Below are 26,083 nucleotides of genomic sequence, written 5' to 3' on the forward strand. Positions count from 1 at the left end.
ACACCTTGTTTCTCTTACGTTGGTCTGTAGCTCACTAAACCTGTTTGACCCAGCAGACCGCGCGAGGAACTAAACAGTACTGTCCAGCTGAAAGGGTAATGTTTGGAATGTCTGGCGTTCATGTTCACTTTTGTTCACGTGTCTGTCACAATAGTTAAATAACTAAAATTAGCAGTAGCACACATAGGTGTGTACATAACCTACCCATCATGCTATATTACCATCTTGTGCAAATGAATCGTTTTAAATTAAAAGCAAACAAACCAGCCAAAAAAAAAAAAAAAAAAAACACAGGTTGTATCATTGCTCACGAAATGTGGAGTTTTGTACCTTAAGCGATTGCATTTAGCAATACCTTTAAAAAAATCCGAAACAAATCTGCCGGATATGGGGTTAAATAGACATGTTTTTTTAAAAAAATATGCCAGGAAACTAACACATGAGCTGCATTCCGAATTCTAACCAGCAGGGCAAAGACTAGACAACTGCGCATAGGCGTTGAGTTCCTAAAGGGGCTCCACAGCGCAGATCATGCTGCTGGTTAGCAGTAATGCAGTACTGTGGGGTTAATATCCATTTTGATTATATGTCCGTTGTTGTAGCTATTAAAAAAAAACCTGAGAAATTCAAGCAGAAACCTTTTAAACGTACCATTACTTGACATAATTCCGTGGGGGAAAAATGTACAAAAAAAAAATGTACAAAAAAAAAATGTACAAAAAGATGACAACAGCAATCTAAAACTTTACCATAGAGTTTATTCTCAATACAACAAAATACCAATATTTAAGAGACTCAGAAACCCCTTGATTACAAGTTAATACTCACTTAACAAGAATATGTAAATTACATGTTATTCCAAGACTGGAAAACTAAAAATGGACTCTAAAGTACCTTTATTTAATAATATTGCCTCCATCATATATATCTTTAAATTTGAAAAGCATAAACAAAGAGCACAATGTATCAAACCACCTACTTCTATTTAAAACATTGAAATAACACCGTCTAGTTAACCTTCTGATTTAATTTTAGCGATATTGAACTTTTCTACATCGTATCCCAGATAGACTCCTAGCGATTCTTCTCACCAGTTGTTAACAACAATTAAGTCCATATTTCTCCAGCCTTCATTGTATGCACTAAATAAACTCAACTCTGTACCATATATACAAAATAGGACATTTACAGTTCAAGGTACATCAGGTGACAGCACAGAAGCATGTACAAACACCGCAAAAATGTGCTGGAAACACATTAATTTCTAATGTGTTGATATATACAGACTTCTAAGACTAAAATAGCCCATTATGGGGGTGAAGCCTGAAATATGGGGTTACATTGTCATTCCACCAGCGATATTTACAATTGGAATTTATAAACACAACGGCAACAAAATAACCAGGCATGCAAAGGACATATTAATATACATTTTTACAGAAGTGTAATTAAATTAAAAACATGCAAGTGTTTTTTAGGTGGTACATCAGACTTTGATTGTTTGATGATTTCTTTAACAAACTTTAATTAAATCTAGGTCAAGAACTATCAACAAAGGCTATACAAATAGTACTAATTTAACGTTACTTATTACAAAGCAGGAAAATAACAATAGTACATAAACGTGTCAAAGCTTATTAAATATAATTAAATATTCAATTACCTTCCTGCTTTTGGCCATAGTGACAATAATGAAGGATCCTTGCATTTGTATATTAATAAATAATCTGAAAGCTAGGACAATAAAGTACTAGAGAGAGAGAGGTTTCAATGTACAACTTTAGATGGTTACAGTATTTTAGCCAGTCCTGAATACTGTTATTCACAGACAGAATGATTCGGGTCACAAATGCAATATGTCCAGTTTTAACTGCAAATTGATTCATTGATAGATCATCACACTGCATCACCGTCATCTGAATCATTGCCATATAAAGCAGAACAAGCCAACAGCATGAGAACCAAGTGAGCGGACCCCGTGTTTCACAGGGGCAATTCTGAGTAGGCCCAGCTAAATTTTGGTCTGACATGTAAAGACTGAGGGGAGCCAAATGCCATTCTGGAAATTCATCCTTGTGCCCAAACCCCCCCAACCCGCCCCCCAGTTTTTCTTAGTTATGATTTCTAATCCTGTAATTAATCGGAAAATAAAACTGCATAGATTTTTATTCTAATGCTCTTACTAGCGCAAGAACAGTTAACAGTTTTCCCAAAAATAAGCAGGGAGCCGATGTTAAAACTGTAGTGCAAAATGACACATTTCCAACACAGTGGTCCACTCAGTTCACACACACATACATAATGTATACAGCCTTTCCATCACCATAATTGTGAAACCATTTCATTTTTTTTTTTGCTTACAAACCCCCATTTCTCTTCACAAATCGCAGATTCCCATGTCTGTTTCGGTTTGTCTAACGGAGCATCTTCAACCAGAAAACCAACATGCACTTGATCACATCTTTGAGCAAAACAAAAAAGTGACTTAGAAACAGTTTTTAAATTATCCTCTATCTTTAATAAACTTCATCTTAAAACCTGTACACACAGGTTTTGCAGACGCCTTTGAAAGGAATCTTTTCTCGCTCATAATATAAATTATATGCAAAATGTATTTTATTAAGCCACTGCAGGAGACCCTTAATACACCTAAATTTAAATATTCATTTTTAATATACAAATTTAGTCACAGCACTTACATCAACCCTGTTAAGTCTTCGTTTCTTGAAGTGAAATTACAGCTGATCTACAACAAGGCAATTGATCATAACAGAAATACTTTATAGGGGTATTTAATTTGTACCTGGAAGAAAAACTACCCCCTGCACTCTGAACCGTGATTAAAAAAACTTAAAAACAAGCAGGTAAAATCTCATAAAATCTCATACTTCCTCTTTAAAATGGCTGGTCTTACGACTCTCTTTCCAGACTAATCTGGGAGGGCGGGGTGGGGGGGGGGGGGGGGGAGAGATACAATAAAATATTCTCAGGTGCAGCTTTAATAAAAGAAAACAATTCTACTAATAAAATCATATTGCAAGGCCACCGACTCAAAATGAAGTTTTTTTTTTTCTTTTTTTTTTTTTTTAAGTAAAGATAAAATGTCCTGTTTTAGCGAGCACTAAAGAGGCAGAGTGCCTTGCAGCGTTTAGGAGGTTTTTTGCAAAAAAAAATAAAAATAAATACATACAGTAGTTGGGTGTACGTGGCTCCAGTTTATAGTTTCCCTGTGAGGTACAATGATCTCGGAGATTCAGGCAGGTAAATTGTGTGCAGGTATCTCCTCTTCCCACACGGGGGCGCTGTCACGCGGCTGCCATATTCCCGGAAGACCAGTCGCTCAGGTAATTCTGCTCCTACGACGAACCTGAGCAGGAAGCCGCTCCTGGTCCACCACCCGTGTGCCACCTGACGCTCACGTAGCTGCGGCGACCCCGCGACCTCCGGGGAGCCATCGCTGCCCCCGTTTGCATGCGGTCATTTGTGCTACTCGCATATAGAAAAATAGTACAGAACTGCGGTGGAACTTTCTTGTGTATCAAATACAAGGCACAAAAACAATGATATAAAAAAAGAAAGAACTGATCTTAGTTTTTAAAAAAGCACCTTTGGTTAAAAAGGAGGTACGCCAGTTTAAAGACTACTGTAGAAAAAAACCCAAGATAAATAGCATTTGCTCGTCGTATAGCAAGCAAATTCTTTCAGAGCGCTTTAGTGAAAAAGATAGCAGTGACTTCATTCATTCTTACAAACACAGATGGCTTAAAAACAATAAAAAGACCCAAAACATCCCTCAGTATGTACAGTGCACACTTAGAAATTCTCAGATAATCTTTGTAGATGCAGAACCACCAATGAGAGCATGTTGTCATTTTTACAGATGTGTAGTACTGTCTGGTTCTGGGTTTTTGGAAAACTCATAAAGGATTGAGCACAGTGCTATGGGTGTATTTGAGGCAGACAAGCCCATGCTGAGGTGTGTGGGTGGGGTGCAGGGGCCGGCCCCTAGGGGGCGAGCTTGGCGTCCAGCCGAAGCCAGTGCAGACCCTGCCGCGCGTAGCGTACTAGCTCTGTCATGGTGCTGGTGTTGAAGATCAGGGGCGTCATCACCTTGTCCAGCTCAGCAAAGAATTCTGGGAAAGACAGCAGACAACAGTGGTATCACATGTCCTCGCATGACCCTGTGGTCGTCTGCTGTGCCAATACCAACTCTAGTAGGTTCTGTGAACCATAATCCATGTAAAAAAAAAAACAAACCTTTACTGAAATTAATCACTGAATAAAACAGAAAACTGGTGAAAATTTGTGGAAATCTCTTCACGGATGACAAATTGTGGACTACTAGGTCAGTGTTTCCAAACCAGTTCTAATCCAACTCCAGGAATACATTTTGTGTGTTTATTATTATTATTATTATTATTATTATTATTATTATTATTTATATACTATTTATGTTTATGTATTTACTTTATATCTCCATCAGATTTGTTTACGTCTTTCTTTCCTATTAGAGGGATCATTGTTCCTGTCGTTATACAGCAGTTTAGTCTGCTGGCGCTGTCCTTAAATGTGCTATATAACTCAATACTGACTTGACTTTAAAGTAACTTAAACGTATACACCTGTTAAGTATATAAATATGCATGCAGTGTATGCTTCTGTAAGTGCATCATGGGAGGGGCAGGTACCTTTCTGCTCTTTGGCCACTTGGTCCGCTTGGTCCCACACCTCGACGGCGTACAGGAAGTTGGAGGTGACCTGCACGTAGCTGGCCGCCATCTGATGGATGCGCTGGGGGATGGTGACTGAGGAGCTGCTGTTGGCGCTGGAGCTTCCAGAGGAATAACCGGCTGTCCCTGGGGACAGCTTGGGGGAGACCGGGGAGGGCATGCCCGCCGCTTTGCTGCATGGGGGCGGAGGGGGAGGGACGGATGACCCATTAGCTGAGAAGGCCGACTCGAGGTCTCTCAGGATCAACGGTATAACGATGACACCTTATAGGAGTTTTACACAAAAATATTCTAAGGGCAGAAAAAATAATAATTATTGGTTCCAATGATAACCAATCAGATTGTAGAGGTGGGTCCAAGCAAGTAGAGCAGGTGGGACCAACCAATCAGACGTCTAGGACCTGCCTCCTCCAGTAGCTTGGACCCATCTCCTCTACAATCTGATTGGTTAACTCCCTGAATAAATCATTTTTCATTCTGCCCTCAGAACATTTTTCTATAACTAAAACTCCCACGAGCTTAGCACAAGGAAGTCAAGCTTCAGAAACGCTCTGCTCTTAATCTATAGTTTGATCTATTTAAGACCATACAGATAAATCGAGGCGGCCACACACCAGTGTCAAGAATACCCAGAATAAACTTATAAAGCAAAATGAACATACGACGAGATTCTCTCATTCGTATATGATCTATTTCCATCTCACACACCATACATACCATTACAAAATATCCAACCATTTACATTTAATTTACCATTTTAAGGCTATAGCCTTACCTTCCCATTCCAGGAGACGGAGCTTGAGTATTGTTTATGGAATTCTTTTGATAGAAGAGAAGAAAAAGCGACCGTTATTACGTTCCTCAATAAACACCGATCAGTGGTTATATTTACACTTCGTGTTCACAGTCAGGGAATGTGTCTGTCGCTCAACTCAGACGGACCTACCTTCAAGTGTTCGGTGAGAGTTTTAGAGTATTTCAGCGCACTTTCCTTCCTCAGCTTGAAAAGACGCAAGTAAAGGAGGGATTGGCACCGCAGACTGGATGGGGATAGACAGGTGTGTTAGGGTACGACGATAAACGCTGCACGCTGAAGGACCCAACATGCTGAAGAGGTAGGGCACCTACCAGAGCACTGTTAGCCTCTTATCTGTTGAAGTAGCATCTGGGGCCATATAGCTCTTTAACTTCATAGTGTACCTGAATGAACAGAAAGCGTCCCGTCATGTTTGAGTCGCACGGTGTGTGGACACTTCAGACACGTCCCCGCCCAGATCACACAGGTCATTAACATGTCGGCCAATCCCTACAGCACAGGAATTCAACTCAGGGTCGGTAGCACAGTCGAGGGGGACCGCTGAGATGTTTTGCAGATCGATGAAGTACCAGCATCCAATACACGCAACAGGAGAAATACCAAACGTGAACCTCCCCCCACCCTCAGTCAGAACCAAAAATATTCTACCCCTTTTTTTTGACTGCAGAAAAGCAGCTTTGGGGGCCGTCTTCGGAAAAAGGGGCCAGAGGCAGGGCGCTCACCGCTGCACACGTCACAGATGCAAAAGCGGAAATCCTTACTTGATGAGCTCTACGGTCTCCGCGTACATGGGGAAGGGGGACTTGGCCTCTTGCGCACTCCTCTCTAGCGCATTTCCGCACTCGATGAACGACACCACGGCATCCAGGTAATACACCGCCTTCTCGAACCTGTCCATCTGCCACGGGGAAGGTGCGGAGGGGGCAGAGGAACGTGTCATAACGATAACAACCCAGCTCGTCTAGACAACAGTCTCCGTCATTAAGAGGAAGCTGTGTAGTAAATAACTGGGCCACTTCTCTAAAGGCTCACAGAAGGACCCATACATTCGACCTTCACATGACTATCACGCAGAAATGACCACAAACCAATATAAACCTGGTTCACTAGGGCTGCACGACATCATGACGTAATCGCGATACAGATGCTGACTTAAGCCCACAATATGTAAACATATTAGTGGTACGCCAAAAATATTAATGAGAGGCGTACCATGATGACCAAAAGTTAGTAAATCTGTAAAAATGCTGGCATATCTTTATATTTATCAAATTCAGTTTGTAGTAACAGGCCACATGCTACTGTTTTGGTGCATGATGGGAGCGATAAGCACCGATGTGGCGGCGAAGAAAGGGGCAGCTCAGCAGCCACAACATCTTTTGAAAGAAGAGACAGTGAACAAACAAGTTTATTTTTTTTTTATTTTTTTTTTTAAATAGTGATGTTTTTGCAGTTTAAAGTAAGTATTTATTCAACATAAAATACATTTCTGGGCATCACAATTCGCCCCTCATTAATATTTTAGGCGTATTATGGGTGTAAGTAAAAATCCACGTACTACCAAAAAGTCAGCGTCTAGACAAATGTTCACGCCCATCCTCTAAAGCCCGGGTGATTATTGCACATGCGCCATATAGTCGCGATGTGACATCATGTGGTCCTACTTTTCGCACACCATAAATCAAAAAGACAGCAGATTGAACAGTACCTACCCCTACTGTCAAAAAAAAAGCATAAACCAACAAGGTAGTATCTTACCAGAGCATCTGCATTGTGCTTCAGCTTCTTGGCTTCTTGCAAGTAGTAATCGGCAGAATACATCCTGAAATGTGGCGCGGGAATAGACTGCGTTATCAGCCGGCCCCGTACAGAATTACAGCTCGCTCTTAAAAAGTTCAATAACTGTCAACAAAGCACAAAGCAGTGTGGGAATCCCCACACCCAGGTGTAGGCAGACCTCTGCTCACATATTACCCCCTCTGGGCTGGTCTACTTGATAAAACCAGCCCTGCATTCAGTGTGAATTATTTACCTGTCTTCGAATGTGAGTTTTGGTCTTTGAGACTTTGTACTTTCAGAGGAGAGGATCTGATTCGCCATCTGGCTGTCAGAGGTCTTTGAGGCTTTTTCCTGAAAAGATCACAGCAGCAAAAGAGGCGATTTCAGAGGAATATTCTAGAAACCAAACATTTTCAGTGTGAACGTATACATCCATCTTTGGTAACGGGTTGTCCGGGATGTGGTCTGAGTGAGCCTGGAGCCAATCACAGGGGTGGACTGGAGAACCGGGAGGAAACATGCGCAAATTCCACAAAGATGGTGGCGGGAATGGAACCCACAACCCTGGAGGGTTTAACTTAATTGGGACGAGATTGTCAACCACCAGTTACGGGAGCCATTTCTAAATAAAAAGGCTGTGGAGAGCCGGAGGATTGCAGGGAGGAGCAGAGCTACCTTAACTTCCTTGCTGCTCCTAGGCTGCTTCTCTTCGCTCTTCTTGTGCTTGGAAGAGGAGCCGCCGGCCTTGGCACTGCCGTGCACGGACGTTGAAGACTGGCTTGCTGTTCGCTTGCGGCTCTGGTGCTCTCCTTTGGGGGTCTTCTGGGCACCCGTGATCACTGGCGAGGGGACTGGCTCCTTCTCCTTGTCCGACCCCCTTTTTGATGCGCTGCGAATTCACAGGCAAGCAAACAGGTCATGCGACTCCATCAGTGTACTTCACGGCTGATCTCCTCTTGGGTTTGTGGGACCATGGGGGGTACTAAACTTACTCCTTGCTGCTTTTGTGGTGGGAAGAGCTCTTGTCTTCCAACTTAGGCCTCTTGCTGTCGCTCTTGACATCATCCTCACTCTAGATTGAACACAAATATGCTATCAAAACTATGATGATTTGATTCAAATGCACAATGACCGGGCAAAGGATGTTTACCACTGCAAACTGCTCAGCTTTACATTCACATGACTAATAACGGTTTTTGGAATGACTTCCAGACTACGGCAATGAGGAAACAGAATTTTAAGACAAAACGAGAAACCGGTAAAAAGCCAAAACGCACAAACCTTGTGTTTCCTTTTGCCTTTGCTGGTAGTCTTCTCAGGCAACTGCTTCTGGATGTCCTTGCTGTCCCTCTCTTTGTCCCACTTGGACTGGTCGAGCTCCATATAGGGCCTGCCTGGTATCCGGGAGAGTAAACTGAGGTCAATCTTCACCATAAGCACTTGTCTGACAGGGAAGCGGTCATCTGGGTCGCTGAGCGGGGAGAGTAACTCCTTCTCTTCCATGGGAGAGAATATGCACACTGGAGTCTGGATGCTCTCCTGAGAGTACTTCGGAGTCTGCGACAAGGAGGGAATGCTGTCGTTCTCCTCGGCCTCTGAGGACGACGAGTCTGTATCCACGAACTTCTCGGACTTGACGGGCGTCTTGATGGGGGTCTTGCACTTCCGCTTGTCGGCGGTCTGCCTGGGCGAGATCTTGGTCTCCTTTCTGATGCTCGGTTTCCGAGAGCCTTTGGTGGCCGCCTTGGCCCGGTGGGGGGGGATATCTGGGGTAGGTTCGCTCTCCACCTTCACACCCCTAGACTCCTCTACCCCTGGGAGCTTCTCAGACTTCTTGGGTTGCTTCTTGCCCACAGTCCTTCGCTGGGCGGCTCCGCCGTCGCTCTGTGCGGGGGACTTCTGCCGGCCACGAGAGACATCGGACACCTTCGCAGCGGCCCGCAGGTCCCTGTTCGGGGCTGAAGTCCCAGGCTCTTTGGTCCCACCCTGGCTACCGTAGCCCCTGCCAGAGCTCTGCTCCCGACCCTCTTTTTTATACTTCGTGGGTACGTTACTGTCCACTGGGGAGGGTGGCGAGAGCTTCTTGTGAAGCCAGTTGTCCAGCTGCCACTTATTAGCGGTTGGTTGCTCAGGCTGAATTAAAAAAAAAAAAAAAAAACCAACAGATGGATCACTGTTAGCAATTAAGTGCAGATTCTACGTGTCGTGCTTTCGGTTCGCCAGCCATATAGCAGTTCATTAATTACTATCCAGGGACCCTTTGTTATTTAATCCCCAACATGGAACTTGCTGTCGTTATCTATCCTTTGTTTAACCAAAGAGGTCCCACAGAGATACAATATCTCTTCTTCCAGGGAGTCCTGGTTAAGATGGGCAACAAAGTAAAAGTTTCATATAAAAGTTTAAATAGAAGCAGAAAACGCCACAAAAACATGCTAAAACAAACACAAGCATACACGGATAGAAGCTAAAATGGATCAATGGGAAATAATGGCACACAACCATAGGTAATAGATTAGGGAATGTACAAGGCAAACTAGGAGCTCCTCCACCCACTTTGGGTACTGGGGAGGAAATCTGATCTGGTGACTTTTTAATAGAAATGAGACTGTATCAACGGGCACGGAAAGCCACCTCGGGGGATGCGGCGCGGGGAGGTTCGGTGGCCTCGCTGTCGCTGGAGCTGCTCTCGCTCTCACTGTCGGAGCCGGAGCTGCTCTCCGAGCCACTGGGGCTGCTGGATGCCTCACCGTGGTTGCTGAGAGGTGACAGAAGAGGCAGGCAGGTCAGCTTATGCCACCGTGGTATCTTCCACCCAACCAGCTAGAGCTGACACACAAGATGGCCACTAATGTCGAACCATCCATGCTAATACCTGGCAGGTGTACTTTCTGAAGGGGGACAGCGATGGTCGTTCTATACTACCGCCATGCTAATACCTGGCAGGTGTACTTCCTGAAGGGGGACAGCGATGGTCGCTCTATACTACCGCCATGCTAATACCTGGCAGGTGTACTTTCTGAAGGGGGACAGCGATGGTCGCTCTATGCTAATGCCATGCTAATACCTGGCAGGTGTACTTCCTGAAGGAGGACAGCGATGGTCGCTCTATACTACCGCCATGCTAATACCTGGCAGGTGTACTTCCTGAAGGGGGACAGCGATGGTCGTTCTATACTACCGCCATGCTAATACCTGGCAGGTGTACTTCCTGAAGGGGGACAGCGATGGTCGTTCTATACTACCGCCATGCTAATACCTGGCAGGTGTACTTCCTGAGGGAGGACAGCGATGGTCGCTCTATACTACCGCCATGCTAATACCTGGCAGGTGTACTTCCTGAGGGAGGACAGCGATGGTCGCTCTATACTACCGCCATGCTAATACCTGGCAGGTGTACTTCCTGAAGAGGGACAGCGATGGTCGCTCTATACTACCGCCATGCTAATACCTGGCAGGTGTACTTCCTGAAGGGGGACAGCGATGGTCGCTCTATGCTAATGCCATGCTAATACCTGGCAGGTGTACTTCCTGAAGGGGGACAGCAGCGGTCGCTCTATACTACCGCCATGCTAATACCTGGCAGGTGTACTTCCTGAGGGAGGACAGCAGCGGTCGCTCTATACTACCGCCATGCTAATACCTGGCAGGTGTACTTCCTGAGGGAGGAGGGCAGCGGTCGCTCTATACTACCGCCATGCTAATACCTGGCAGGTGTACTTCCTGAAGGGGGACAGCGATGGTCGCTCTATACTACCGCCATGCTAATACCTGGCAGGTGTACTTCCTGAGGGAGGAGGGCAGCGGTCGCTCTATGCTACCGCCATGCTAATACCTGGCAGGTGTACTTCCTGAAGGAGGACAGTGATGGTCGCTCTATACCAGTGATTCCCAACCGGGGGTACGCGTACCCCTAGTGGTACGCGAGCACATTACAGGGGGTACGTGGAAAAAAATTTTATATTTAATTTCCCTGATGATGGGTAAATATTATCAGCCATTCCATTAGCTGTGCCCTGGTATAGAAAGAAAATATAGTTATTTTAGTGTTTTGCTCCTGATGTTCTAAGTTTAAATGTCTGTTTAAAGGGGACTCATTCAGCTTTTGTTATAACAAAGGGAGGTTTATTTACTTTTTTTTAAATTTAGTATTTATTTTCAGATTTATCATTCACTTTCGTGGCAACATATATATTTATGTTAAATTTAAACTGAAAAGAATAAAATGCCCAATAATTAAATGTTCAAGTTATGGAGATTTAATAAAATGTTTTAAATTTGATAATCAGTTGTACGTTCTACTTTTATTGAATCATCAACACATTTGACAAAGGGGGTACTTGTGGTATGAGAAAATCTCTCAGGGGGTACACAATTCAAAAAAGGTTGGGAAACACTGCTCTATACTACCGCCATGCTAATACCTGGCAGGTGTACTTCCTGAGGGAGGACGGCAGCGGTCGCTCTATGCTACCGCCATGCTAATACCTAGCAGGTGTACTTCCTGAGGGAGGACAGTGATGGTCGCTCTATACTACCGCCATGCTAATACCTGGCAGGTGTACTTCCTGAAGGGGGACAGTGATGGTCGCTCTATACTACCGCCATGCTAATACCTGGCAGGTGTACTTCCTGAGGGAGGACGGCAGCGGTCGCTCTATACTACCGCCATGCTAATACCTGGCAGGTGTACTTCCTGAGGGAGGACAGTGATGGTCGCTCTATACTACCGCCATGCTAATACCCGGCAGGTGTACTTCCTGAGGGAGGAGGGCAGCGGTCACTCTATGCTAATGCCATGCTAATACCTGGCAGGTGCATTTTCTGAAGGATTCTTGGCAGAATTCTGTTCTGTGTCACTCTCCTCGTCACTGCTCAGTTTCAAATCCTCTATCAGCGAGCTGCGCAACAAAAAAGAAATAGCTTACACACTCCACACATTACCTACCAAGTACGGATTATATTTACAAAGCGTGTGAGAGAAGACACAAGTTTGTGTCTCTGATGTCAGAGAGAGGGGGACGCTCACTTGGTTTGGTCCCCATCACACGCTTTAGGCTGGTGGCTGGTCACTGAGGATGTCTTTGTTAAACTGTACCTCTCTGGAAAAAAAATAGGGGGGTGGGGGGGGCTAAGCATAGACTAAAAAAGACTCCCTAGGTGGAAGGCTTGCTTAAGTAGGACTTCAGAATTCTGAAGTAGCTGCTCCCAAAAATTTCTAAATTTTTTTAAAAAGATATACGGCGGGTGGGGGTTTAAAAAAAACAAAAAACAAAAAACCACACAGAAATAGGTTAACTTATGCAAATGACAGCCCTTAAATGGTAAACCTACTGTTACTGTGTCCTCCACTGGGGAAGCTTGCTGGGTGCTGGGCATCCTATAAGGGAAGGGCTATATTTTAAAAACACGCACTTCAATCGTACAGTTTCTTAAATTATTATTCACATGCGAGGTGCCGTTTTGAACCCTCTTAGCCAAGCTCTGGCCCCTCCCGCTGACCTTGGAGGGAAATGGAAACTTGGAAGGCTCCGTTTTACAGGGGGTGTGAATGGCAGTCAGTGGAGGCGGCCATGACTGAGTCATTTCCTGTGCAGGAAAGGGGGGGGGGGGCAGAACGTTAATCGCAGGAGACCAGCATTCAAAACTCAACTTATAGATCTATTCTAGTCTGGAAGCAAATCTCCAAAACCGCCTAGTGCAATAAACATTACATCCGAAATGTGTTTCACAACCCAGTTAACACACAAATTCACAAATTAAAGAAAGAACTTTCAAATTTAAATAAACCACTTAATGCAGCTGTCTTACCTTTAGTATTTCATCTACACAGTTAGGATCTCCTGACATGGATGCCTGAGAAAAAAAAAGAAGGGTCAGATAATCCCTGGGGGGTGGGGGATGGGGGGCAATGGTGACATCACTCTGCTGACCCTAGATTTTAGCTGATCACAGGTACATCTTAACCCCCTGAGCCACATGCCACCCTAATACTGTCTAAAACCACTCAGAACGAAAGAGTGAGGCACTGACATCACCACTTTCACCACGGACGAGATTTACCTCCAGCGGTTGCGAGGGAATCTTCAGCTTGGAGAGGGAGGCCTTGCTACTACATTTCACCTCCCCGGTGGCACCACTGCTGTTGCGCGACTGGCCACTGTAAGCTTCCGTCTTTGGCTCCTGAGTCTCCTGGCCGTCCATGGGCCGCACGTAGGCGGTGGGCTTCTGGGGCATGGAGCTGGGCTTGGATATGAGCGAAGGAGGAAAGGACTGGCTGGTGTGCTGGCTCCCCCCGGAGAAGGAGGTGTGCACGCGCGACGGAGAGTCCCAGTTGGCGTCGTGCTCACGCGGCGACTTGGAGCGGTAGCATTCCTTGCCGTGGTGCTCGGCCGCGTGCGCCCGCGAGTGCCCAGAGCCCTTGGTTGGACTGGATGCACGTGATCTTGGGTGTTCCGAGCTGTGCTTGCTTGACCGCTTGCTACTACCATGGTCGCGCTCGTGCCGCTGGGCCCCGCTGCCGCCGCCGCTGCCGCCGGCGAGCCGTGGACCACCGCTGTGGCCAGCCTGGGAGCTCGACCGCTTCTGTGACTGCGATGAGGTGCTGGGGGCGGGGCCCACGGGGGTCCATTTGCTACTTGGGCCGCCCACTCCCACGCGCTGCAGCGGGAGATCCCCAAAGGGCGGCGCGCCGGACTCCTCGGACGAGGGCGCCCCGCCGGGGGGTTTGGGCACGACGTTGAGCTTTTGGCGTGGAGGCTCCCCACTCTCTTTCATCTCGTCGTAGTTCCCAAGCATGCTCTGAATGCGGCTGGAAAGCTTGTCCTCTTTGCTTGACTGCAGAAAGGGAGAGATGGTGGAAAAAAAAAAGGGAAGTCAACGATTAACCAGAGAGGCAAAGAAATAACATGTAAAGGTACAACATCGCTTGTGCACAATATAACTTGTTTTTAATGTTATTTTTGTGCTATACAGGCCGTTTCTCGTGCCATCCCAAGAGAACAGCCAGGGAAAACACAGCAAACAAGGAATAAGGACAATATGGACAGAATATCTCCCAGGCAACTGGCGTGGTTAATTAAACCAAAGTGGCTGCCGCCTGTAATGTCAATCAGGGCACTGCTGCCCTTTTCCTTCACAAAACCTGTATAACCAAAACAGCAAAACCAGCTGCAAGGCATCAGGTAAAATACAGTGACTGAAAAAACAAGGCTTTGAAATCCAGTGCGCTGCCAAGAGTTACGCTCGTTAAATGGTACTTAAACTACAATGTACACAGTGCACAATCCTAGCAGAAGGCCCCAGTTGTTGAGGCAATGTCTCCCTGAAGAGTCAGTGGCTCAGGAAAATCCAGCGCAAAAACATTCCCTCAATCACCACATCAAGCCGCACAAACACAAACAAACAGAGGATGTAGATCAGTAGGACTATTGACAGCTCTGAATTGCAAACGTTGGCTTTCCTTCCATGTTACCACAGCTTTTTAAAGCATTCACCTTCCTCAGTAGATACAATGCAGAATAAACTGTCCGCAAAGGACTTAATTTTCAAGAATGAATACAAGTGCATTCAGAAGAATAATAAAACTAGTTAAAAAATATTAATTAAAACACCAAGACCTGCTTGAGTCAGATGTGCCCTTGAATGCTAATCCCTAAAAAGCAGTATGTTTACTCCAGTTAAAAACCGTGACCAAGCGTTTTTCCCTACGTACGAACCCATATGAACCCACATGAACCCACATGAACATGAGCTCATGTGTGGTATCGCTTATTTCCCGGGAATCCGAAACAATGTGCTCCCCCCCACAAAATGCACACTGGGAGGCATTAACAATCACAAAAATTGAGATTCAATCATTGCTGCTTATTGCAGACTTTTTTTTTTGCTCGAGTGGCTTAATTTCCCATGGCTGCTTTCCCACCACCTGCAGCTGTAAATCTTAATTTGACCCAACATACTTAGTATCTGTCCCCAAAAGCACCCTAATTCCCAGCACTGGCTGTTGGGGCTAGGACGGAACGCACTCGGCCTGTCAAGACTCATTCCTATTGATGCTTCTCGATGACAACTAAATTCTCTTCGGAATTACATTTAATGGAGGGTGAGGCCACCTGCCTGACTGCTCTTAGTAATTTTATCAAGCAGATGGGTGTGTGCTTCAGGAGCCGAGAGGGGGGGGGGGGGGAAGGGGGGGGGGCGGTGCACCAATCTAAAGCAAGATGTTCAAAAGCTAAGCACTTGCCGCACGCTTCTAGGAAGCGAAGGAACGCACTTTGGGATTCAGAAGAAAATATCTCAAACTACCAATCTGGGACATAATCAGTAAAAAAGGTTTCATCTTTGTCTTGTTCCAGCTCAACCTGTAGAAGGCCATTTGCAAGCTTCCCCTATCTGACGCGAGCTGAGCTTCTTACACCGATCCCAAAGGTGCACTTACCTCAACCGTCACCGAAACTGTCGAATACAAATGCGCAGGAGGTGTGAGGGTATCAGTAAACCAGAATGATGCAAGAATTGAAGGCTAAATCTAAAACCAAAACCAGGAGATAAGAAAATAAATTATACAAATGGAAAAACAAAACTTACAACTTTATAAGGTTCTGGAAAGAGAGGAGAGCTGGTTGGGAAGGCCTCTCCTCCCGGCTGGATTTCTTGATTTCGCCTTTCGCTTTCTTTCAAACGGAGCACATTCCGGTCTTCACGGTTCATGTTGCTAACAACAGAGACACACATCACTAAGTGTGGAGAAATTGGAGCAGCTCTACAGCAAACACTACAAAGGCAACAAAAATGATAAAATCATTCATAAAGGCCCACAAAAGTGGAACTTTGGTGAGTGAGAAATAAAAAACCAGAATCCCAGATCCTCCCTGAGGCGAGTATGCGCTGCCTCTGGAACTGCGCCGATACTAGCCCCAGAAAACAAAGCCTGAATACAAAAGACCATTAACTAAAAGTGCGTTATTTAATGAACTAAGCATTAACTACACAGGACTGGAGAATCTTTTTTCCATTACTTCCTCTCAGGTTAAGGTCATTTTAGCTTTCATCATGGTTTAATGCATAACAACCACAGGAATCATACACACACTGCAGTTTGCCAAACACATCAGGATACCTGCAGATATGCACGTCCTCAAACTTGGACAAAAATGAATTTCTCAACTCACTTTATCATTTAGTGTTCTTAGGAAAAAAAAAAGGGGGGACGTGCTTTAAAAGTAAGTTAAAGGAAATGCAACGAGAGCACATGTATCTCTCCCTCAAATTGGCTTGGAAACACTCGTGATGTATTGCCAATATTCAAATTCCGCCCCCCTCCCCTTCGTGAAATGATCTCTCAAGTTAAACGCAGGTCAAAGGAAAAAATAAAAGCACCAAACTGGAAACAATGATTCTTTGATATTTAAAATGAGACACTATCATCATCATGCAGCAATGTGCTTTGCAAGGCTGTCTGCTTGGCTCCAAATTAGCCAACACAACTAATGACTCATTCCATTAAATCAGACTGGTAAGATATCCGGAGCCAGGACAAGACCTGGCAACACAGATGCATAGAAATGTATTGTACCACTGTATTATAACACCAGTGTATCCAGATAAAGCATTATACACAATCAGAACAATGCTACCTCTCCGGCAAATTCTGGGCTTCTCGATGTGTAACCAAGGGAGGAATGGCACACGTTATGCATAATCAGCTATTTCAAAGAATGTTGATACTCCCACAGACAGCAGAGGGGAGCCCTAGAGCTCATGCGACAAATGAGCATAAATACCTGAAAACTGCGGGTCACCATAAGGTTTAGCGTGTTCTAAGAGATTATGTCCCCTGGCTAACTACACTGGGCTTTACCCTGTCCATACACTACTGATTATGAATCAACATACACAGCCAAAGGGAATAAACTGTGCAAACATATCCTGGAAATAACGGCCGATAGCCACTCAAACCTGTGACGTGCTTCATGCATCTGGATAAAACCAGGGCCAAACTGAACTCACCCCTCCATATTAGTGACCCTGATGATGACGCAAGAGAGGCAGTCACTTCTTTACACAGAGAAAACGGCGATCACGGAGATTTACAGCGTGAAAAGTACATGTAGCGCACAGTATGCTTGTACAATTCCACGTTGTTAAATATGGGCATGTAATCCATAAAGTGTATGAAAAGACTATTAAACTGAGCACTGAGGAGACAAACGCCAGAAAGCAAGGTGAACTGAATAAGACCATTAATTAGAAATCCATCAACTTAATAAATGTGAGGCATAACTGATAAACATTCAGCCAACCATTACAAGTGAATCACATATTTATACAATTTATCACTCTGATAGATATCCCATACACCCCTCTACTCCTACATATGCAAACGAAGACAAGCTTTCTGTAACAAATCTTCTTGTTGTCTCGTGTTTTAGATTTGATTTCTTCACATAATGCTCTGTCCTACTTGAGATCCTCACATGCTTCAGAACAAGTGCAGAGGTTATGGGAGCCGTCTCTCTGCCTGAAGCTTGTGCCTGACAAGAGGGCAGGTGTAGAAGAGCGTAAGCCTGTACTCAGTGGTGGATTAGAGCAGGGAGTGGCTTCGGGTTTCGGATTCGCAGTCAAGAACATGGCCGTAGTTCTCCGACTTCCAGCACTGCATTACCCCCCCCCCCCCCACCACCATTTAAAATATACCACTGAAAGAGCTTTGACAAAGTTGTAGTCCTTGCTTCTAAAAAACCCTTTTTAGTAAGGCAACTCAGAGGTGATTTTAGGCGAGTATCTTGCTTCAGGGTACACATTAGGTGCCGCTTCTAAGAACTGTTGTACCAGTTTCTCCTACCCTGTGACTACACCACTACTATTTGGACACTAGATTAAACAAATAATATAACTACCATGAATTGGTCACCATCCATTTTGCAGTCGTTTACATTTCTGATGTCTTGCGTCCCATAAAAAAAAAAGCCACACACTCACACTGACATGACAGCATGGAATCCGACTTGCAGGTTCCTCGTGGACAGATAAGTCGGCGAGGAAAGCGCGAGGTGAGCACACTTTAAACACAGTGCTGGGATTTAAAGCCAAATGTGAGGCAGCTTCAAGCATGGTGCACACTCAGCCTCTGCTATTTGACACACAGTCGTGGAGGTGGCTGTACAGAGAAATGAACACACAGTGCACACCGAAAGTCTTGGGACGCTTACTTAATTCTGTAAAAGTGTTGCAAATGTATTGGTTTCATAACAAAAGTCCACTGACAAGCAACATGTAACATATCTGCACATATCTTCTGCAAAGATATTTTCTTAAGTGTCAGTTTTTGTTTCGACTGACTCATTCAGTTCTGTTCTTGCCACTTTGCTATTACTTGCAAGTGCAGTAACTGACTGCCGGAGAGATAAACACAAACGCTTGGCGTTTGTTTGTGTTACTGCAAACGTGCTACTAATTAAAAAGCACCGAATGAGACTGTTTGTCAATGAACTTAACTCAGAACAGCTCTTTATGACTACGATTTGGGTTTCAATTTATTACCAATTCAAAGAAACTTAAAACTACTGGTTATTGCAATGATATATTTTGTAAATAAATGAATTAAGTAATGATTTTGATATAAAACCAATAAATTTGCAATATTTTTCCTGAATTAAGTAAGCGTCCCAACACTTTCTGTGAGCGCTGTGCACCCAAGCAGCACCAATGAAGCCGTAAGCTTAACAGAGAGTTACATACAGTAGCTTAGGTGTTTAACAGTCTGCTGTTGTCTGACCAATCATACTAACTCATTCTGAAGCAATTAAAAGGATAAAAGAAGGTAAACCTCGAAGACTTTGAGCTTACAACTTGTGGACCTGAGGTCGAGCATTTTTACCCAGCCATGACATCTCTCATTACAGCCACCAAATAATTAGGGCTGGGAAGGGGCTGACGACATGGTTAGAGGGAGGTAAAACGCACGAGAATTTCCAGCACGTTTAGCTACAGCCATAACCTCAATTTAACGCAACTTAATAAAACGTATCCTTGACATACTTCCATTACGAATCGGCCACTGAGGCGAACTGAGGATTTGTTCTTGCGCCGAGACCAAAACAGGGCCACAAGGGGCCCGGACTGATTGATTTCAGGACACCAAAAGCATAAACAAACCATGGCTGTGATGATTTTTAGAGCCAAACGACCTAGATGCCAAAACCAATTCATACATATTACAGGAATCAAACAAATCGATTAAACAAACCTCATAAAGACTCAAAATTGATGCTTTTTGAGCCTACCCTCCCTTTTATCTCATTCCCCCAGCACCCTGTTGAGATTCTTTAGAAGTGTAGCAGATATTCAACTATTTATTAAACACCAAAGGGTATCAAAACAAATATTTTAAGAAAATATTTACAAACTTCCTATCACTGAATGCCTCATGCCAGGATCAAACAAGATAAGCAGAAAAGTTGTGACATATAGCGAGGCCATCAGTCGAAATCAAGCAGCTGTTACATGCTATCTCAAAATGCTTCATGTTTTATTACTTGAATGTTCAAGAAAACCACAAAATGGAGAAACACACTCTGCAGACGGTTATCTAGTGACATCCAGTACCTGAAAATGCCACCCGAGCCAAATAAGAAACAAAAAACATAGCCGGCACGTAACAAACTTCAACACAATAAATTGCTGCAAATATAAAGAAAATAATGCACCTAATGCTTTCAAAAGAAAGCAGTAACATTTGCCTAACTTTTTAGTTTACGATAAGTAGACACAAATGTTGCTCATAGTCCACAATGGCTGGGAACAACCTGTACACAAGATACTTTCCGGTAACATTGTGGTCTAGAAAAATAAATAAAATAAAAAATAAAAAAAAACTCAAAACATTTTTGGCTTACCCTATCTGAGAGGCCATTTCTCAAAGAAGTAAAGCATTACACTATGAAATGCCAAAGGATTTGCACACTGTAGGTTTCACAAACACAAAGTGTTGCTTCTTATTCCAAAATGTCCACAAGATGGTCTTTTTAGAAAAAATCAACATTTTCTGAGCGTTCAGATAAAACTGACTTAGGGAAGGGAGGTTACAGCTCAGTAACAGGAGAGACCAACTGTCCAGGCAGCGCAGGGGGAGTTGTGAAAAGGGACAAAAGGTTAGATTGGGAGCTGACTCAAAGGTGGAGTGGATTGGGGCAGGACTGTGTCAACTGGGCAGCACAAGTGGCTAAACAGCCTCGGACACACATGAAAATACAACATAAAAACAGAATGAAACATCTCCATTAAGTCCACATTAACCCTCCAGAAAAATGAACAGTAACTCCTCTGTTATGACTTCAAGAAAATTCATTACGAAACTGTACACTGAAGTCGTCTACTCCACAAGACAGGTACAGGAGCAGAACCTATTAAATAGTTAATCTAAGTATGCAAAAAACCACAATGGACACACCAGACCTCAGCAGCCCTGTACAAGGCTGTGATTACCTTCTAACATACTACTGAAGTGTAAAAATAAAGTAACAAAGTGCTGCCAAGAACTCTCATAAATGCTAACCCCTCTGCTACAATAGAACAGTCCGTGTTGTTCCATAAAAGGAGATGTTATTTATCCCGCTGAGCCGCTCCTCCATGTGATGTCACTGCTCAGAAGACAGCCTACCCAACCAGAAACTCCCACCCTTCCTCCCTCACCAGAACACTCACACCATGAGAAACTTATTTAAAGGGAAAGCTGCTGTTTAAGGAGGAATCTGCTCCTCAGTATTATGATGGTTTAATTTAAGCCATCATGTCACCCTTTGTTTATTATTATTATTCATTTATTTTAATAGTGTACGTTTTGAACAGCTAATATATACTGTCCATCTATCCATCAATCGTTCAAGCACTTATGCTGAAGCCCAGAGCACGACACACCAGACATAAGGCTGGGGTACACCCTAGGTCAGGGGTCCCACACCTTTTCAGCTTGCGAGCTACTTATAAATGACCAAGTCAAAAAAACCTACTATAAAAATGCAAAACATATATTTATTTGTAGATACACCGAGTATTCTCTATTATTATTATTATTATTCTTATTATTATTATTATTATTATTATTATTAATAATAATAATAATAATAATAATAAAGAATAATACTTAAGTTCCCTTTGGGATAAATAAAGCATTTTTGAATTGAATTGGGATTTTAGTTCCTTCACCTCCCTCTTTCTCAGCTCGCTTTTTGGAGGGAAGTTAATCTCGTAGTTTTTGTGAACAGTCTGAAAATGTCGCTCCACATTTCCCTTCTTCAGAACAGCAACGGTAGACTGACAGATGAGGCAAACACACTTTGAATATGATATTGTGAAAAGAAGTCCTCCTTCCATTCCGTATGGCTTCTTACTTGATCCAGCTCACCCATTCATTTTTATACCCTTTCTAAAGTTTAGCAGAAATAAACTAAAGGCTAACTAGGCGACTCGGTAGCTCGGTAGTTTGGCATCAGCTGGCGCGGTTCAATGCATCATCCATCCTCTGTTTCTTTATGCCATACGATCTAGCCACACTACCTTTGCAACTGACGTATTGGGCACCCCTGCCCAAGATGAATTAACGTGCCATCATGGGGCCCACACCACTGACAGACACCGGTTAGTCTGTAGGTCTTTGTGGCACAGGTGACCGGAGTGCCCAGAGGAAACCCATGGGCCACAGGAAGAACACCCCTCGCCCGCACCCCCCCCCCCCCCCCACCCCCCCCCCCCACACACACACACACACACAGCACACTTGACATTCTGTAACCATCACCTCCATTGTGCTGCATGTCTAAAACAGCTAATTAGTGCCTTTGTTTAATGAGCCTCATTAGGCCCCTGACTTGCACCTAATATTTAATCTTCCACAAATTCTACCAAACTTATTCATCCAAATGACATTTCCATGGAAGCGGCAGCCTGGGATCTTACAGCCAATGGCATCACTTCTCTCAATTCCAAGGAACACATGAATCACACCTAACAGCAATTTCACAAGAGGTGGAGCGGTAAACATTGAGAGACAATAGGCGGCAGCTCACACTACCTTTAAGGTGTATACTAAAGCCTGATGCAAAAGTATGAATAGATACTATTTACAGTGAAATTCACAGTGTTGTACTGGGTGATAAGGTAAAGAAAAAAATGCCTTATGGGAACTGAGCTAAACATTTAACAAGTGTAGGTTAAATGCTGAGCACTGCAACCAGCTACGGATCTCTTATTCCTGCACAAAGCGTAGTAAAATGACGCGAGTTTGGAGTCCAGGACTGCTGGGAGCAGTGCATCACTACAGATGGGCCGGCTCGAGGACACCAGGAAGCCAGCATGTTTACTGCATTTGTTATCTTTTACGATCACTTTCTCCTCACTGACGGACTTATTGCATCACGTTTTACACGCAACTAAGCTGAAATGCCACTTCCCTTTAACGGATGTCTTTTAAAAGTGCACTTAGGAGACACAGAGAATGAGGGGGTCTGTGCATCCAACCTAAATGTGGCACATAGCGGTATAAGAAGAGAAGCAAAAAAAAATTGTTTTTAAAAAAAGGAGGGGGGGGGGGCACATACCAACTGAAGGCCCCTCATGATGATGTTCAGTGTGAGTCAAACATTGTTCCTTTCCCCTAAACTTCCACAACCACAAATCTCACTAAACAGGTGGGCAGGCTGTATTTGGAACTCTTACAAATCTCCTAGACATCTGTGCTAAAATAGCAACAAAATCAGCCCACCCCCATTACGGTGAGGAGCAATCCCAAACCTACGTGACAAGAAACGGTGAACATGAATGTCACTCACAAGCTCCAGTCGCCTTATAATAAATTAACGCCAATTATTTATCTTTTCGTACATGACTACTAATTTAATTTTCACAAATTACAGCCTCCCCCCAGGTTACAATGGGTTTACGTTCCAATAAACCTATCACAAGGTGAAAATATCGCAAGGCGAAAATGCATTTTAATACTGTACACCTAACCTAACAAACATCATAGCCTAGCCTAGCCTACCTTAAACATGCTTGGAACACTCACATTAACCTACAGTCGGGCAACATAATTAACACAAAGCCTATTTTATAATAAAGTGTTAAATCACTCATGCAATTTATTCAACAATGCACTGAAAGTGAAAAATATTTACCCATCGTAAAGTCGAAATATCGTAACACGGACCATCGTAACCCAGGGAGCGCCTGCAATTAATTCAAGGTGAGACACTGAGCAGGATGAGATGCACCCCCCCTTGCTCCCCGAATTCCAAACATTCAGTTTCCTCGCTGAGGGCAGTTTTCTGAAGTGAAGGGACAGACAGTGGCCTGATCATAGCCTGAATGTGTGGACTTGAGCCGTTCTACATACAGCAACCTAAGCTCAATTTATGTGCAGCTACATTCCATCGTGTTGTCTCATCAGGATCGAGTGAAGAAATGCAGGCCAAACGCACTCTGGTGGCACCATCACCTGCCAACACCTCGTCAATTAGAGAATCTATGCCTCATGTTATCCTCATAAACTGCATTCGTTTGCAAAATGTGACAGCTTGATAATGTGACCCAATGGTCTAATTCAGCAGAAACTAGAGAAGCAGCCGCTGTCTTCCTAAAATAAAGAACTTATGATACTGTCACTTTAACAACAAACTATTCAAATACACACTGCCATTGCAGAACTGAAACTTCAGTATTAGTGGAATACTCTGATACTCTACAGTATCTAATGAGCAACTGCAGGGTTGCAGCCCTACTGTGGAGCAGATGCTTTCAGCTGCCAAAAAGAAACCCTGCACTGGTTCATACTCTCACTTAATGACAAGTGAGAGCAAGGCCCAAATGTCTGCCTTAAACTCTTGATAAAGCATTATGGGCGAGCACTGTATCACACAGTTTCTCTGGTGAGACACACCTCACCTCAACCGCGACTTCTAGACATTGCTAGCTTCAGACCGGAGCAGCAATACCAGAGTAAACTAGTGCCCTGCAAAGTTCTCAGAGTCTCCTACAAATCAAGGGACATGTAGGACTACCTGTCCAATGCTACTTCCCACATCAGTCCGTTCCTTCATTGGCGAGGGTAGTGGTTATTTTTAGCAGAGTGTCTTAATGGGGACAGAAACTGCCCTGCCATTAATGTCGGTGACATTATCCTGCAAAAGCAGGTGATGTTTGACACCACAAGATGCCTGCTCCGTTTGTACTTTGTATGACTGGCCAGGTTCAAAGCACAAACACTGCACACCAGTTGCTCAGTACCCGCACGGTTGCAGTTTCCCATGGGGATATAATGACAGCCAGCATTCACTTTACAGGGTGAGGGGAAGCCTGCTTTGCATGCTGGGGAATCTAACGGCTGTCGAGGTCCACGATAAGCCAACTATAATGGACACCCATTATTACTGCAGAGACCAGGCAGATGCTGATCCATCCCATAATGGATCCTCCACTACAGTGGTCTAGGGTGGACGAAATAATAGATGACATTTATATAATGTTTTACACAAACCAAAGGTTGCTTTTTACAAGGAGGGGGGGGGGGATGGATAGACATTTCGAAGATGCCAAATCTCATTAGTCAGCTGCTTTGCCTACGGAAGCAGATATGGTCATAATCTAGCCAGAAAAAAAACAGATAAATCTTCAGTTCTGAAATGCGCATCAATGTTTCATGTCTTTTCTCACCTCACACACCTCTGCACCTTTTGTTGGTGAAAGCCAAGATAAGATACTTATTCGTTTAATTCTAGGCATCACTATTACTAGAGTGTACCGCACATATTTGCCATAACGCTTTTAATTGGAAATAAAAAATATTCCACAGTTGAAAGTATCTAACAGCTATTCATCGCACAGAAGACTTTTCTGCAAAATGAAAGCTACCCCCATTTTCTACATCATGGGGAGATGCCCGACCTCTGATAAGCTAAAACAGAAAGAAAACTAAACCCACAGAGAAAACAAGCAGACGAAAATATAAGCAAGGCAGCGGCCGAAATACACAGAGAAACTCTCTCCAGGCCAGAGAATTCACTGAAACCCCACTGAAAGTAATCCCGTGAGTGTCAGGTAACATTTGTCCCACAATCCCCTTCACTAACACAGCATCGTGGATTTCACTGGATTACTGTTTTCCAAATGTGATGTTCCTTTTGTGTATCTGAAATAAGACCAGCACAACTTTCAAGTCGACCAGGCTACAAACCAGGGAGGTTTATTGTTACAACTACGGCTACCTCCCAATTTAGAGGCAAATAAAATTAACATACGTCTCCCTACAGGGAGTTAGGACTTCACAGCCTTATCAAATTACTGCCAGCTTCCTACATTTAAAATATGAAAAACACATTAGGAAAAAAGAAGACTGTTCTCAATAATAGAATGACTATACAAATATTAATGCCCTTTAAACCTTTTCTGAGATTTTGGGTTTCATATTTCTTTTACATATTACACTGGTGTTTTATAGCAAAATTTCATAATCTTCCTGAATCAATCCTTCAAGAAGATTCAGTCAACTCAAAAAACCATTGTACTAAAGCGAAGGGAAAATATGAATGCAATGATTTACACACTGATGGAAACAAATCCACGTACTACTAGTAATTACACTATAAAACAAAACCAAGCACATAAAAATACAAGAATCAAAAACAATTCGGTTTTTTTATGCGGTGTTATTTGATGTCACTGACGCATATATTACATTGCGCCAAATCCAGGTCATCTGAAA

At 43.8% G+C, this 26,083-nt stretch overlaps 1 protein-coding gene across 1 annotated transcript; it reads right to left on the reverse strand.

The window, feature by feature from the left end:
* Window positions 1-3,164: 3,164 nt before the first annotated feature.
* LOC125720234 (AF4/FMR2 family member 4-like) lies at window positions 3,165-20,593 on the reverse strand. Its single transcript, XM_048995461.1, has 20 exons — window positions 20,226-20,593; window positions 15,916-16,042; window positions 13,390-14,163; window positions 13,138-13,182; window positions 12,829-12,915; window positions 12,661-12,706; window positions 12,356-12,428; window positions 12,135-12,227; window positions 9,961-10,084; window positions 8,608-9,459; window positions 8,319-8,398; window positions 8,002-8,215; window positions 7,580-7,677; window positions 7,306-7,369; window positions 6,309-6,445; window positions 5,859-5,930; window positions 5,677-5,770; window positions 5,506-5,549; window positions 4,689-4,903; window positions 3,165-4,133 (listed from the first exon to the last, which is right to left on the reverse strand). Exons 1-20 carry the CDS (start codon window positions 20,240-20,242, stop codon window positions 4,006-4,008), a joined length of 3,384 nt encoding a protein of 1,127 aa, XP_048851418.1. The 5' UTR covers window positions 20,243-20,593; the 3' UTR covers window positions 3,165-4,005.
* Window positions 20,594-26,083: the final 5,490 nt, after the last annotated feature.

Source organism: Brienomyrus brachyistius, chromosome 24 (genome assembly GCF_023856365.1).
Source record: "Brienomyrus brachyistius isolate T26 chromosome 24, BBRACH_0.4, whole genome shotgun sequence".
NCBI classification, from domain to species: domain Eukaryota; kingdom Metazoa; phylum Chordata; class Actinopteri; order Osteoglossiformes; family Mormyridae; genus Brienomyrus; species Brienomyrus brachyistius.

Excerpts from the sequence above, each read along its gene's own strand:
- LOC125720234 (XM_048995461.1), bottom strand. Across the intron at positions 13,183-13,389 it reads TTCCCTCGCAACCGCTGGAG|GCATCCATGTCAGGAGATCC; the intron begins GTAAATCTCGTC and ends TTTTTTTCTCAG. Across the intron at positions 9,460-9,960 it reads CCCGCGCCGCATCCCCCGAG|CCTGAGCAACCAACCGCTAA; the intron begins GTGGCTTTCCGT and ends TTTTTAATTCAG.